At 38.4% G+C, this 16,544-nt stretch overlaps 1 protein-coding gene across 1 annotated transcript in view; it reads left to right on the top strand.

Annotated features, from left to right (window-relative positions):
* The window catches only part of LOC131049973 (ABC transporter B family member 20), a 96,895-nt gene that overhangs the window by 35,870 nt on the left and 44,481 nt on the right, over window positions 1-16,544 (top strand). Inside the window, exons 6-9 of the mRNA XM_057984090.2 lie at window positions 6,621-6,880; window positions 7,060-7,370; window positions 7,515-7,738; window positions 7,835-8,175. Coding sequence (XP_057840073.2) covers window positions 6,621-6,880; window positions 7,060-7,370; window positions 7,515-7,738; window positions 7,835-8,175 — 1,136 coding nt within the window. The remainder of the gene's footprint in view (window positions 1-6,620; window positions 6,881-7,059; window positions 7,371-7,514; window positions 7,739-7,834; window positions 8,176-16,544) is intronic.

The raw sequence follows: 16,544 nt of genomic DNA on the forward strand, positions 1-16,544 counted from the left end.
TGAAAACCCTTTTGCCACCAATCGAACCTTGTACTTATCAAGCCTCCCATCAGCTTTATACTTTAAACACCCATTTGCAGCCAATGGGCTTCTTTCCTGGAGGAAGATCGGATGATACCCAAGTGTTGTTCTTCAGAAGACTATGTTGCTCCGCTGCCATAGCCTTTTCCCATTCAGGTACACCTTTAGCCTCTGCATATGTTTGAGGCTCATAAATACTATGAATGTTGGCCATAAGAGCAAAATTAACTGTGTGTTGCTTGCTCTTACCTCTAACTGATCTACCCTCAAGGAGCTCATCATCATGAAGATCACCAATGGTCTTGGCCCACCACTTAGGCCGAAGAGTAGAAGTACCAACATCTGCTGCAGGATGAAGAGTGCTTGGAATATCTGGAGCAAGCTCTTCTGGATGTGGATCAAGAAGATCCTGAGGAAAGTCAGGGGGTGCAATGTCATGCCTGGGAGACCCCACAACTTCAGAGTCAACTAAACCCCTCCCATCAAGTGGAGCTAAGGGAAGACGAACACCCATACTTACAGCGTTTGGAGGGTGATCCTCAGTGCTCAAATCAGGAGAGGAAGGCTAAAAAGGCCCTCTTTCTTCATCAAATACTACATCTCGACTGAATATGAGGTGATTAGTGTCTATATCAACCAGTCGATATGCCTTGTGGTTGTCACTGTAGCCAATGAACATCAATTTCTGACTCTTTGGATCCAGTTTGGTGCGCTTGGCATCTGGAATCCAAACATAAGCTGTAGAGCCAAAAACTTTCAAATCACTGATTTTGGGCTTCCTGCTAGACCAAGCTTCCTCTGGAGTCATCTTCTTAACGACCTTTGTGGGAGACCGGTTCAAAAGGTAGACTGTAGTGAAGATCGCTTCCGCCCAAAAGTGTTTTGGAACATTTCTATGCTCCAACATAGACCGAGCCATCTCAGTGACTGTACGGTTCTTGTGCTCAACAACACCGTTCTACTGTGGGGTGTAAGGTGTGGTAAGCTGATGCTTAATGCCATGTGATGCACAAAAGTTGGTGAACTTCGTAGAACAAAATTCCCCTCCATTGTCGGACCGAAGAGTGACTATCTAACAGCTAGACTCTTTTTTGACTAAGGCCTTAAACATTTACAACATGGTGAACACCTCTGATTTTTGCTGAAGAAAATAAACCCACATGCGTCTGCTGAAATCATCAACAAATAATAGAAAATACTTGCATCCAGTGACTGATGGAGTGTTCATGGGACCACAAATGTCTGCATGAATGAGTTGCAAGACCTTGGATGCCCTCCAAGCGTCTCCATCTGAAAACGGAGTCCTATGTTGCTTTCCAGCTTGACACGCTCCGCAAACTCCATGATTCTGAGTTTGAATCTCAGGTAATCCTACGACTAGATCCTCTCGAACCAACTGAGAGAGATAGTGGACATTGAGATACCCATATCGCTGATGCCAAAGAGTGCTGATGGAAGCACTCCTAGCTGCCATGGCGAGCTCCTGAGAACCAGTAGAATCAACAAGTCTATAAAGACCATGATCCTCAATACCAACTGCAACTGTAGTGTGAGTCTCCCTGTCAACAATGCTGCACTTGTGCAACCCGAAGACGACATCCAGCTGTGGTGAATGCTGCATATTTTGACTGACTGACAGTAGATTGAGCTTCATACCAGGTACAAAGTATACATTGAGGAATATTAAATCCCTCCCACCAGATGAAATCTGAACGTTGCCCTTGCCGACAACAGTATACTCTTTGCCTCCACCAAAGATCACTGAATCAGTGAAAGGCATGTACTCTGTAAACCAATCCCGATGATGTGTGAAATGTCGAGAGGCTCCAGAGTCAATGTACCAGGTTGATGATTGAACATCATCAGAGGAGGTTTGGGCCATGAACGCATAGAAGGCAGATTCCTTCTGATCAGGATGCGTGGCAGAATTGGCTTTCTGCTTGGACCCTCCCTGTTTGGATTGTTGGGATGCTATCAATTTCCAACAATCTTTCACCAAATGGCCATATATATGACAGTAGGAACACTGTAAGCTCTTCTTTTTGGAAGACTGCTTAGGTTGACCTTGACCTTGTCCTTTCTGCTGGAAGGACGGAGCTTTACCCTTGTACTTATGCGAAGTTGAGGTTGTGAAAGCCTGTTCAGTGGATGAACTAGCGGTGCTTCCAAACTACTTCTTCCATCGATCCTATTGTAGCAGCTTGTTGCAAAGATTAGGAAACTTCAAATCAACACTAGTAGAGGAGATATTGAGCGTATCAATGAAATGCTCGTAGGATCTGGGAAGGCTTTTCAGCGTGATCACTACCATATCCTCTTCCACCATGGTTCAACCTATAGCTTCTAACTGATCACGGATGTCCTTGATCTTTGTAAGATGTGCTTGGATAGATGACTTCTCATCCATCATGATAGAAAACAACATATTCTTCAGAAAGAAAGCTTGGCTCTTGTCGAATGTTTCATGAAGATACTTCAAAAGATCCCAGATCTCTTTTGCTGTTTTACCTGAAGGCACCTGTGGGAGTTGATCATCTGTGACGGAGAGTTTGATAAGCATGACAGCCTCTCGATTCTTCACATCATGTTACAACATGATGTTGGTTAATGATGCCATCACGGAAATCGAGGTTGATCAAGGTCAATTGAGTGAAAGCAAGAGATAGAAGAATCTGATTTAAATAAAAAATTAGAATAGAAGCAGCTGCTAAAAAAACTGGAACCCTGTAGGAGAATTCTGGCACAAATTTCGAGGTTTGGAAGAAACCCAAAAATTAGAATTTTCTGTACACTTAAAACAGCAAAAGTCCCAACATCCACAGAAATAGCAAAAATTGTGAACTGTTTTTTAAATTCCAAAGCAAATTTGCTGGCACAAAATTCGAGGTGTGAAAAACGAGGCACCCAGAAAAATATGAGACCAACCCAAAAAATTTCTTGAAAAACCCACCAAGAATTTGAAAACAGAATGCAGATTTGATGGCTCAAAATCGAGGCACAGAAAACGATGCACCCAAAAAATCTGACGATGACCCAGTTGAGTTCGCAAAAAACCCACCAAGAATTTGGAACCAGAATAAAATTTCGACTTGAACTGAAGGGTCAAAACCCTAATCGAAAATTGCAGAAACCCTAGGAAAATTTTCAACCTGCAAAAAAAGTCTGCCCAGGAAGAGAAAAAATGAAAACTGCTCTTTTTAAAAAAAAAATCTCTTCAAAAAAACTTAGAAAAATTTTAATAACGAAAAAATTCGAAATTTTTAATTTCCATGGTCTGATACCATGAAAAATAAATTGAATGAATGATTCAATAATCGGATGATTACATTGAACGTTATACACACGTATATATAGAGGTTACAAGACGATGTTCTATAATTAGAACACAATGTTAAAGTAAAAGATTAAAGAGCTAAAAGCTAAATTAAGCTTAAAAGCTAATTAACTAAAAAGAAAAAGTTAAATGCTAAATAAAGCTTAAAAGCTAATTAACTAAAAAGAAAAAGCTAAATGCTAAATAAAGCTTAAAAGCTAATTAACTAAAAAGCTAAATGACCATTAAACAAGGAACTAAATATAGGTGACTAAAATATAATTAAATATTCTAATAATATTGTATACATATTGATTTTAATCATATATGAAAGATACCAATATAGAGAGATAAGAGTTATATGTATGAAAGTAGACTAAGACCTGCATTTTGATATGAAGTTATACTATAATAGAAGAAGATGATGGTTCTATATTTATGTGTTGTGATGAATGAATGCTTCTTTTGTTGATGATAAACTATGGATTGCCCACTCTTTTGAGTCACACTATCACAAATGATTAATTCTCTTACTGTGTCCTCTGGTTTATAAACTGACTACATAAGATACCTTGGGGTACAGATCTACAGATTGTACAACCCCATTTTTGGTGCTAATAACCCTACATGGTTACAATTTCTATCTTCTATATCACTGTAGCGATTGAGGAGAATAAGGCATTAAGGTCAACAATTGTCACAAATTGGTCCATATTTATATATTTTAATTCTAACTGCTGGTTTGGGGAATCACTAAACTGCAACCAAAGGACGTTACATAACCGAATTATGCCTTTTTTTTCATTCACTAAAATGGCTCAATTTTTCCAGACGTAACTGTTGGTGTGAAAGGTGTGTTTTACCTAGCTAGTTCATCACCTAGGTACTCTTCACACATGTTACTTAAGTTTTCTTAGGGTACACATAGGCTAGTTATCACTTTATGTCTGAAGTCATAAGATTAAGACATTTCATAATCTTATGCAATCCTACATTCACGTTGGCCTATATAACCAAGGGGTCTCCTTTGTAAACTCATCTTGTTTTATCAATCTATCATTTGCATCATTTGATAGAATAGCATTTTTCCTCTATAGCCTATCTCTCTTGTGCTTTTATGAAGTTCCTAGATCATGGGTGACTACAATCTTTAGCCAAATCCTGCATAGTATAGAACATTCTATACCAACTCTTATAGTAACAACTTGAAATGATTTCTATTCAATTAGAAAGTTCCAAACAAATCTAAAAGCAAAAGAAAATTCAAAAAGATGTTCCAATAATTAGAAAGTTCCCAACAAATCTAACAGCAGAAAAAAATCAAAAAGATGTTCTAATAAAATTTTGATTACTTGAAATTATTTCTATTCAACTTAAACATGTGTAGGTGATAGTATAACATTTTTTGAAAACTAAATTGTGCTTTTTGTTTTTTTGGTTCACGAAAATTGCTCAATTTTCCAGATGTAACTGATTGAAATGATTTCTATTCAGTTAGACAGTTCTCAAAAATTTGTCAGCAAAAGAAAAATAAAAATATGTTCTAATAATTAGAAAGTTAGCAATACATCTAACATGAAAAGAAAAATAAAAAGTATGTTCCAATAAAGATTGATTACTTGAAATCAATGTTACTTGGAGATGCTGAACCCGTGGGATGTGTCTCCCATCCTAGAAAAGTTTCTGGAGTCAGCGGGATGCCCAAGGTTTGGGCGGATGACTCGTGAAGTCTCCTGTAAAAAACTGAAGTCTCTGACCAAAAATTAGGTTAAATGGCAGACAAAAACAAAAAAATGCAATGTCAAGTGAAATACAGGCACAAAATGGTGACGCAAGCAAACAAAAACGTGGGCACAAAAAGGTGATGTGACTAGACAAAAACGCTTTGCCGAGAGACATTTATTGGGGCTCCTTCTTTATAGACACTGCATTATTTTTTGATGAATTTCCACACCCAACCTGAAAACACGATGTGACCGATTCCTGTAGCTGCAAATACCTAAATTCAAACAAATTGCCATCTCACTAGAAAGACATAAGATAAATCATAATTTAATAATTTTTTCTTTCATATTTCATAATTTAATAATTTACTTTATCTTGCATTATTATTGGTATTTAGTTTTTTTATAATTTCATAATTTATTAGAGCATCGGTGTTAAATTATATACCATTATCTTATTTTTTTGATAAATTATTAAACTATTAAATTACATACCATTTCTAAGTTATTAAATTAGATACCATTGCTGAAAATTATTAAATTAAATTAAAAAAATTGCCGTCTCCAAGTACCCTTCCCCTATTTTTGAAAATTTGCCGTACTGGTACTGGTACCCGTCTCCAAAGTCTCCAAGTACCCCCAGCTCTTGGTAACTATGCTTGAAATGATTTCTATTCAATTTATACACTTGAACAGGCGAAAGTGATAATATAGCATTGTATCAAGGGCAGAATTAAAAGCATTGCTGATCCATGGTTGTAACTGGCAGCGATTATTATTATATTTTTAAGTATCACTTAATTTGTGAATATAATTTGTGAATATTGTAGTGGAAGTTTAAGGTACTGGCTAACTCCATAAAACTAAATCAGAAAGAATTGCAGAAGCTCTAAGGAAATTTAATCAGTAAGGGCATTCCCCTTTTCAATTTAATTTTTTATGGAAATTGTTATTCACAATCTTTTATTTGTCAAAGAAAAATAAAAGCTATAACAGTAGTGGTTTATAAGATTTGCATTCTCCCTTTATAGGTACCTCGAGCAGGATTTCTCTAGGTATCTTTTGTATAGATTTATCCAAGATAGGTATACTAGTAATATAGCATATGACATACATCTATGACTATTATATAATCTATATTAATGGAAACTATACACAACGACACCGAAAATTGAGTCATGAATCTCTAAGGTTGAAAATTTTGATAGTGAAATTCTCTTATATATGGGTCTCTCGTTCTACCGTCACAGTCAAATAATTTGGTGTTGCAATTTTAGGAGCCACAGTTGGTATTTCAACTAGAAAGTGGTAGTCTCTAATTTGTATATAATAATTACCAGTGTGATATTTGTCACAAGGCAACATATTTCTCTTTCATTTATGAGCTAAGCATTTCTTAACTTGCAAAGTAGCAAAAACCAACCCAGTTTGTGCTTGAAGGAATTGCCAATGCGCTATTCTGTTAACTTAGTTTTATTGATAATTGCTGTCTATTATTAAGATTTTGTCCAGGGATGCTTAACTGGTATTTACTGACGCTACGTAGTTGTTGGTTGGTGCAGGCAGTTGGATACATACGGACATTGTATGCCTTTACAAATGAGACATTAGGAAAACATTCATATGCAAATTCACTCCAGGCTACGTTGAGCTATGGTGTACAAATAAGTCTTGTGCAAGGGCTTGGACTTGGCTTCACATATGGGTTGGCTATATGTTCTTGTGCACTGCAGCTTTGGTTTGGAAGGCTTTTGATCTCAAAAGGGAAAGTGAGTGGTGGTGAGGTTATTGCAGCCCTTTTTGCAATAATTTTGAGTGGCCTGTAAGTTCTACACTTATGTCTATTTTTAAGGGTATTTTGAATCACCTCCCAGTCTTTCACATCGTTAATAAAATCTATTGAGCTATAATAATTTAATACATAGTTGAAGCTCACAATGTAGTATGCAAAATTGAAAAAGTCAAGTTTTCATGTCTTAGGTTTTGTTGTAATTGATACAGAGGTCTGAATCAAGCAGCTACAAACTTTTATTCATTTGAGCAAGGCAGGATTGCAGCACACAGACTTTTTGAGATGATAAGCCGGTCACCTGCAAGCAATAATCGAGATGGGAAAGTATTAAATGGTGTTCAAGGAGTTATTGAGTTCCGTAATGTCTACTTTAGTTATCTCTCTCGTCCTGATATCCCAATATTAAGTGGATTTTATCTCACTGTACCTGCCAAAAAAACTGTAGCCATTGTTGGCAGGAATGGTTCTGGTAAAAGTAGTATTATTCCATTGATGGAGAATTTTTATGATCCTACTTTGGGTGAGATTTCTGATTCTACAACTTGCCTCTGGGAATGTTACTTTTGATCATTTGATCTTTAAGACTTCACTGGACAATTTTGGACTAGTTAAATCCTTTGGTGTTGATAACAACTACGAAAATTGTGATTGCATGCCTCTACAGGAGAAATTCTGCTGGATGGAGAAAATATCAAAAATCTTAACATTGAGTGGTTACGAAAACAGATAGGATTAGTAACTCAGGAGCCTGCTCTTTTAAGTTTAAGCATCAAGGATAATATTATTTATGGACGGGCAAATGCAACTATGGATCAAGTTGAAGAGGCAGCGAAAATTGCACATGCTCACACATTCATTAGCTCACTTCCCAATGGATATGATACTCAGGTGGAGAAAATGTTAAAATAGGAATTGAATTTCCAGATTAGACATTGGTTTGCTTTGCATCTAGTGGCAACATACTTATAAATAGTCTTATTGCAGATTACCAGAAGTGGGCTATCTTTGACTGAGGAACAAAAAATAAAAATTGCTATTGCTAGAGCTGTGCTGTGCAATCCTTGCATTCTGCTGCTTGATGAAGTGACTGGTGAACTTGATATTGAGGCAGAACGTGCTGTTCAAGAAGCTTTAGACATACTGATGTTGGGGCGTTCAACTATTATCATAGCTCGTCGTCTTAGCCCAATTCGTAATTGTGATTATATAGCAGTTATGGAAGAGGGCCAGCTTGTTGAAATGGGCACACATGATGAATTGTGCACTGCTGATGGCTTATATGCTGAACTCATTCAATCTGAAGAGGTGGCCAAGCTTCCTAAAAGGTATTTTTTAGCTTCTTTGTAAGTATTCTCATTTTAGAAGTACTGCATTTTATGAGTTGTTATTTATGTTAATAATATTTACCTATGTTGATTTGCAAAGTAGTGTATGGCACTTGTCTTATGGCAGTTTGGTTGGCTTTGTTTTTTTGGTTAACACATTTGTTACTCAGGTTTACTTCCCATGCTTGGCTTTTTGTATCATTTATTACTTGATTATTTGTCATATCAAAGATTATTATTGATAGTGTTCAAATATTAAGAAAGTTAGTTCTGGCTTTTCTGTTATGAATTCAAATAATGAGATCTAAGGAAACAAACATGAAGTTTACATATGATGAAATTATTTAGTTGTGTATTTTCTATTCGATTAGTCCTAAGTTTCTGGTTCTGGCATGGGATCAGTTATGGGTACAGGATTTTGGTATGTTGGTATGGTAGTTTTTTTTCTTTCCTGGGCACAGTATGTTTGGCTACAGCATATATATATATATAGTGTGTGTGTGTGTGTGTGTGTGTGCATAGTGCACACACACACACTATACACACACTATACACACACACACAGATATATATGTGTGCATGTGTGGTATTATGTATACATATGTCTATATACATGTATATGTATAAGTATATAATAAATTGTATAGTTGATTCCTTAACACTTCATCCGACCAACAGTCTCATTATGGAAGGTAGAATATAACACATATAAGGGATGCGAGTAGCACAAGGTTGCATTCAGGTAGAGCAACCCCGAGTGGGGCCAAGAGGCCGAATGGCGGGTGTCTTTTTGTGCTCTTGGGCTTGATGGAAAAGGATAAGCTCGAGGTGTCTTATATGATGTTCTAGGGGACTCCATAATGAGGGTAGGTTGTAGGGGAAGTATTATTGCATCCCACATGCACATTATGTAACGATGATTAGGTCTCTCTTTTTAATATTGCTAATTATATGTTTCATCTTTCATAATGATCTACTTGGTTGTAAGGTCTTAATAGAGACATAAAGAGGCAAGTTGCACATCCCTAGTATAATTCATACCTCAATTGGTGTTCTAGGGCAAAATATCGGAATATCTCAAGAAGGGGACATTAGTATTACACAACAACTCTTTGACAACACACTTGGACCACCTTAGAGGTTCCCTAGGCTCTCCAAGCCTCGGCGAGCAGCTTTGGTGACCAAGAACTTCCCCTTTGGGGCCCTGGAAAGCCTGTTGCCAAACAACCAAAGACTATGGCACCCTAGGTGGACTTGGGTATTGTTGATGTGTATTTTGTACACGACCAAACACAGAATAAAATACCTAAAGGTACCTTATCCTCTCTTGAACAAAGTTCCCGACTGCTGAAGATCTCGCCGAAGGATCAGTCGAAGTAACTCCAAGGTTTTGTTATGTAGGATCTCTACTCGTGGATAAGCTCTTCGTGGTATGATGTGATTTTGCTGGAATCACAAGGTGACTTACACTTGACGATCTAAACGTCTGATTTGTTGGAATCACAGGATTTCACTAGCCTAGATTTTGAAAAAAAAGAAAAAAGGATGAGGGCGAGGGAAGGATCTAATTCTAACACTAAGAATGTAGGAGCAATGATTGATCTTTGATGAAATTCTAACTAAGTCTTGTCTTGACATCCTAGGACCATCTCCACAAGGTTAGTGCGATCTTCGGAGGAAAGCTTTATGATGTTCAGATCATTGCTACAGGCATAGACACCATCAGGCTGATGCATATCAATGAAGAAGCGACAATTGAAGTTAAGCTTAAGCTGAATGATTTCAGTTGACTACACAAGGCAAGTCTGCAATCAACAAACTGCTAGTAGTATGGATATACAAATTTCACCATCAATCAAACACATTTCTTCCACTCATCTAATAACATGAAATCAAATCTGAGAAGTATAAAGACCATGCAAATTGTTGAATTGACCCATAGATTTCACCATTTCTTCAATGAAGTTTTACAAGTCTTTTACAACATCATCTTGGCAACAATCTTTGCCTTCTCTCTCTATTCTACTTTAATTGCTATTCTATCAACTGACTATTCACTATTTCTAACTATTCACCGTCTAACTACTGACTAACTATTAACCTTTACAAATGAGGAGCCAGGGCTTATATAGCACCCTCAATACAATTCAATGGCTTAGATCACTTTGAGATCAATGGCCGAGATTTTACAATGAAACCCTAATTAGGGTTTGTTACAACAAACTTAATACTGACCAATGAAATAATTGCATTATTTGGACACATGTCTTCTCTGGAATATTCAACCAATGGATAGCCGAGGTAGGTACATCGAAGTTAGTGCCATCTTTGATGAGTCAGGTACATTGAATCTGGACATGCTGAAGTGTACCAACTCGACTAGAGGAGTGATGACTGAGATGCCACCTTTTCTTTCCTTCAAATGTTGGACTGGAAGAGGTCGTCCTTGATGAGGCTGGGCTGGAGAAGGTCGTCCTTGTTGATGCTGGGCTGGAAAAGGTTGTCCTTGTCCTGGCTTGGTCTTCTTTCATCTGCCAAAACAAACCAAAAGATGATTTAAGGACACATGATAAATTCATTTCAACATAGCATTTTCAACTTAAATCATCAACAAAAAAGATATTAAAATGAAGTTAGTTCAAGACTCTTTCCAGGGACAGGCCCTATAAGAATTTCGCCTTGGACCCTCTAGAAGGGTCAGGAGCGATTTTTGCATTCTTGGCTCATTTAGACCTCCTTTCAACGTTACCTCACAATTAGCTCCTCACCCGGCCCCAACAAGGTGAAAAATAGCAGTTTCAAAGGATTTCACCCTGGACCCTTTGGAAGGGTCAGGAGCGATTTTCTTGATTAGGCCTCAATTACCCCATTTTTTCACTCCAAAATCCTCCGAAAGGTCCGAAAGGTGAGCATATGCTTGTTTTAGCCTAATCAAAGTCTTGCATTTCAAATTTTGGTATTTCACATGAGGAATTTAGGTGAAAATGTGAATTTCGCCCTGGACCCTTTGGAAGGGTCAGGAGTGATTTTTACATTTTAGGTCAAAATTCACCTTAGTTTGATCATTAAACTCCTCCAAGGCAATCTCCAGGGTTCATTTATCTCCATCACTGGGTTAGCTCATCAAAATTTTGAAGGAAATATTGCATTTTTGGGAATTTCGCTCAGGACCCTCTGGAAGGGTCAGGAGCAATTTTCTGTCTTGAGCTCAAAATTCTTATTTTTGAAGGTCCAAAACCTCTCCAAGGCATTCCAGATGGGTTCTTTCACTAAAGTCTAGGCTTAGTTTCACTCAAATCTAGAAGAAAAAGGTGATTTTAGGGTTTTTTGCCCTGGACCCTTTGGAAGGGTCGAGCAAATTTTCTTGCTTGGGCTTACTCCTCCATCATCTTGTCTTCAATCCACTCCTCAAGGCTAGGCAATGGTCTTCTTCATTCACTCCACCCAAGCTTGGTTTGTTCTTGCAAGGCAAAATAGGGAATTTTGAGATTTTCGCCTTGTACCCTTTGGAAGGGTCAGGAGCGAAAATCTTCTTCTGACCTAGAATCATCGTTTATTGGAACAAACATCCACTTAAAGGTGGTCTCAAGGGCTTTTTCTAGCTTGGTCTAGCCTTGTCTTAGCACAAACTTGAAAGGAACTCATTGGTTTTAGGATTTTCGCCCTGGACCCTTTGGAAGGGTCAAGAGCGATTTTTAGGTTTTAGGGCAATTCCTTCATCCTTTCAACTTCAAAACATTTCCAAGGCATAGAACATCATGCCTTACTCCTCTTTGAGTCCTAAAAACCAAAGTCTTATCTTGAACTGCAAGGAAAATAGGAGGATTTGGAAATTTCGCCCTGGACCCTTTGGAAGGGTTAGGAGCGAATTTCCCTCTAGGCATCAAAATTTGCGTTCTTAGCAATCCAATTCCACTTCAAGGCAATTCAAATGCCTTCTCACACCCATGTCTAAGCTTAGCTTTGCCCAAAATTTGGAAGAAAGGATAGTTTTTAGGAATTTCGCTCTGGACCCTTTGGAAGGGTCAGGAGCGAAATTCACCATTTGGCTCAATTCCTTCACTTTTTAATGATCATTGGCAATTTGGAGTCATTCCTAAGGCCGCCTTTAATCATGATCCACACTAGACTTGGCATGAAACTAAAGGAAAAGATAGGTTTTGCACAATTTCGCCTTGGACCCTTTGGAAGGGTCAGGAGCAAATTTCCCTTTCTAGACCAAAATCATCATTCTTTCAATCCCAATCTTCTTTGCAAGGTAAACTCTCCTTTCTCTTCGCCCTAGGAACAAGGTCTAAGCTCAAGCAAGGTTAAAAAATATAGGCTTGTAAGGAATTTCGCTTTGGACCCTTTGGAAGGGTGAGGAGCGAAATTCACCTTCTTGGCTAGAATCCTTCATTTTTCAAAGCTTCCAAACATTTCCAACATCCAAACATGTCTACTCTTCCCTTCAAAATGCCTTGCAAATCAAAATTTGGTCAAATAAGGCCAGAAATGAGTCTTAGGTTGATTTTCGCTTTGGACCCTTTGGAAGGGTTAGGAGCGAAAATCTTGATTTAGGCTTTAATTGCTCATTTTTTCAAACTTCAAACCACTTCAAGAAGCAAACTTAGATCATTTTCCACCTGAGGAAGAAGGTTTCAAGGTCAAACAAGGTAGCAAATGAAGTTTATGATGAATTTCGCTTTGGACCCTTTGGAAGGGTCAGGAGCGAAATTCCTAATCTTGGCCAAAATCCTTCACATTTCTACGTTCCATCACCTCAAAAGGCAGAGACATGTTATTTCCTTCCCAAATTCGCCCATGGAACAAGGTTGGTATCCAAAACAAGGGAGCAAATGAGGCTTATGAAGAATTTCGCTCTGGACCCTTTGGAAGGGTCAGGAGTGAAATTCCTATTTTTGGACAAGATCCTCACTTTTCAAAACACTTCTCGAGGCAAGAACACATCAAGACCCACACACAATGCCTAGTAAACCAATGCCCATCCAAAGCAAGGAAGGAAAATGAGGTTTATAAGGATTTTCGCTCTGGACCCTTTGGAAGGGTCAGGAGCGAAATTCCTCTCCCAGGCTAGAATCCATCATCCCAAGGTCTAAAATCTCTTCTCCAAGGCAAAGTTGCATCAAACCTTCTCAATTATGTCTCAAAAGTCTACAAACTTGGTCAAGCTAAGGAGAAAAATAGAGGAAATATGAATTTCGCTCTGGACCCTTTGGAAGGGTCAGGAGTGAAAATCACCTTAGGCCATGATCCTGACTTCATTTTTTCGCATTTCTTCATTCAAACAAGTGCTTTTGCCTTCATTCAAGCCCGAGAATGCTTTAGTTCTAGGTTTTGGTCAAAGTAGAATGTCTTATGGAGAATTTCGCTCTGGACCCTTTGGAAGGGTTAGGAGTGAAATTCGCTTTGGACCCTTTGGAAGGGTCAGGAGCGAAATTTGACATTTTGAACTCTCCGTCAGGATCATTTTATGGAATATAACATTTAAGTATAAGTTTCTTATACTTTAAGTTATATTCCATGTATACTTTCAGGATGTTTGAGAGTGGTTTCGGACCTCCAGGAGTTATATTGCAAAATCTAGTTTTTGGAGGATTCTTCAGTTTTCCAGACTTAGTCAAATTTCAAGATCAGGACATTCCAGACTTAGCCAAATTTCAGGATCAGGACATTCCAGACTTAGCTAAATTTCAAGGCATTTGAAGATCAGGATGACATTTCAGACTTCATCACTCACCAACTCGACCTAGCTCGGACCTTCAAGAATGATATCCACTCACAAAGCAAGACACAATTAGCAACGAGAGCAAAACCAGGCCCTAAGGAAGACTCTCAAAGAAACCCTAATTCTGGGGCCCTGTGGACTCACCCTGGCTCAAGCAAAGCCTGTAATCCAACGATCCCCTCGACTGCACTCATCCTGCAAAGGCTAACAGACAAAACCCTAAAAGACCTAGAAAACAAACCCCAGAAAGCAAAAAGCAGGGGTCCCCATTTGCAATGGGGCGATGTGTGAATACGTCACAACATCTAGCGCCACCTTGAATAAATGTTCTTGAACATTTTAGAGATAAGGACTCAATTGACACTTAGAAGCTCCGGAAGATTCAACCCAACTTATCAGGTGACTAGAAAGTATACTCAAAGAAGAAGAAGAATCCCTAACCAGATCAAAATGCCTAGTCTTTGATTACGCATGTGTGTGCAAGTGTATTCATTCCTCTCGACAAGACAATTATGATCTCCAGGTTCCCCTGTGATTAGCTACATAGTTTATCTGAACCTCAAAAGCATCCTGGATAGAGCCTCGTTGCCAGTCAGACGTCCATAGTCCCGACGAGGTTATCGCCGCAAGCTCACGAACATTGCTCCATTGCCAGCCGGGCATCCATAGCCTCGATGGAGTTATCCGTATATTCCCATTAGCCAATTTTGATATTTCATTTCATTTTTTTCTTGATTTTTCTCTTTCATTTTCTCATTTTTTCCTTTTGATATTGCTTCTTCATTCCGTCAATTCCTTTGGCTCGTAAGCAATGAAGCTTACTAGGGTTTGAGGATTGCGGTGGCACTGAACTCAGATTTTAGATTTTTCACCAATCATAGCTTTGCCTGAAATCCATAATGACTCGGAGTCTATTAATGTCTGAAGATATAGTAATCAACAGATGTCGGCATCAAGATACAGAAAATGATTCCCTTCCAAGTCAAATACAAGTCTTGATTAGATGATAAAGCTGGAGAGGAACAACCTTAGATTCCGAGCACTTCATGAATAGATATCTAAGAAATGAGTCTAACATAAGATCCAGGATATTGCCAATGTGTGAGCAACAACACAGACGCCTTTCTCACAAGACAGAGGCTCCCACTCAAGACACCTAAACTAAAGCAAACGACCGACGGACTGACCCAAGGCAAACTAAGCTAAAGCGCACACCAAAAGCAAACTATCTAAAGAAGGCAAACAACTAAACTACCTGAGCCACACTAGATCATGAGTCAAATGACTCAAGGCAAATTAAGAACAAGGCTCAAAAAACTCTAAGCTAAGACACGTGAAAGGAAAACCTACTCTAAAAGCTATATACAAGAGTCCTAGACTTGACACGACTCAAAGAAGCAAAATATAGACATGACTTCACATGATTTCTCAGGTTGTGCAACAGGAGCATGGCAAACGTGATGGTTCTCAGTCGGGCAAATTCATCCTTAAACATAGAAAAGCAATCTCTCACCATGCATCTCTCATACTCAAGCAAGTTTTCACTCAAAATGATCAACCGAGGTAATTCGTTAGGACCATGATCAATCCAGATGCAAGTTGTTTTCCCAAAATCCCCATAATCAAAATCATAATAACTTTCAAAGCTAGGATTAAGGAAAGAGGCAACCTGGCACATTTCAGGCTCAGACGGAACTGTATTGTCGGAAGCGAGGTCACCAGCTGCTTCAGGAGGTCGCCATTGATGATGAACTATTCCACGAGCATCCACAACATGTTGATCTTGATTAGGAAGTTCCTCTTGAAACAAGCTTAGCGCCCCTTTGAATAGCTCAACATTCTTTGTTTTCATTGAAATATCTTGCATAAACTAGGCATTTTCATGAAATTTTATTAGCATATCCTCAAAAATGAGAGTCTCCTTGAGGGATTGATTTTCAAAGATCTCCTCTAGTTGATCAAAGATAATCTCAGGTGGCCTTTCTTCTTCAAGCATGGTCTCGGGAGGTCGGAGTTGATGATGGATCATATCACTCATAGAAACTTGCTTATCTTGAAAAAATTTGGGTAGTGATTCCACTTGTGCTTCCTCTACAAGATCTTTCAATGCTTCCTCAAATAGCATAATGGTGATGAAATCTTCAAGCGCCCCTTTGAATTGTTCTTCATACCTGGTCTCACGTATGATGATTTGTATTTCTTTGTTCAATATGTCAACTTGATTGTCTTCTTTAAGAATGCCATTTGAAACCTCCTGCAATTCAATCTTAAGGATCTCCTTTTGTAGCATAAATGAGAATTCCTCAAGGAATGAGTCATCTTCTTCTTTGATTGCTTGTTCAACTCCTGGATCTTCCTTTATCACTGCTGGAGTATCTTCAACTGATTCTTCAACTTTTGTTTCATGATATTCCTTTTCATGTGCAAGGCATGGCGGGCTATCCACTGTAATACATTGTTCCTTGGGTGCATTTGTATTGTCAACGTACAATTGATCCTTCTCACAATCAAATGCTGGAGCAATGTCCTGTTCATAGGTTCTCCTGAATTCAACTGCAAGATGTGCACTCCAAGATCTGTTAATAATACATTCTTCCTCGGACAAAGTTGGCATTCCAAACTGGTTTCTGACTTGATTGAT

The sequence above is a fragment of the Cryptomeria japonica genome, chromosome 2 (genome assembly GCF_030272615.1).
Source record: "Cryptomeria japonica chromosome 2, Sugi_1.0, whole genome shotgun sequence".
Classification (NCBI taxonomy): domain Eukaryota; kingdom Viridiplantae; phylum Streptophyta; class Pinopsida; order Cupressales; family Cupressaceae; genus Cryptomeria; species Cryptomeria japonica.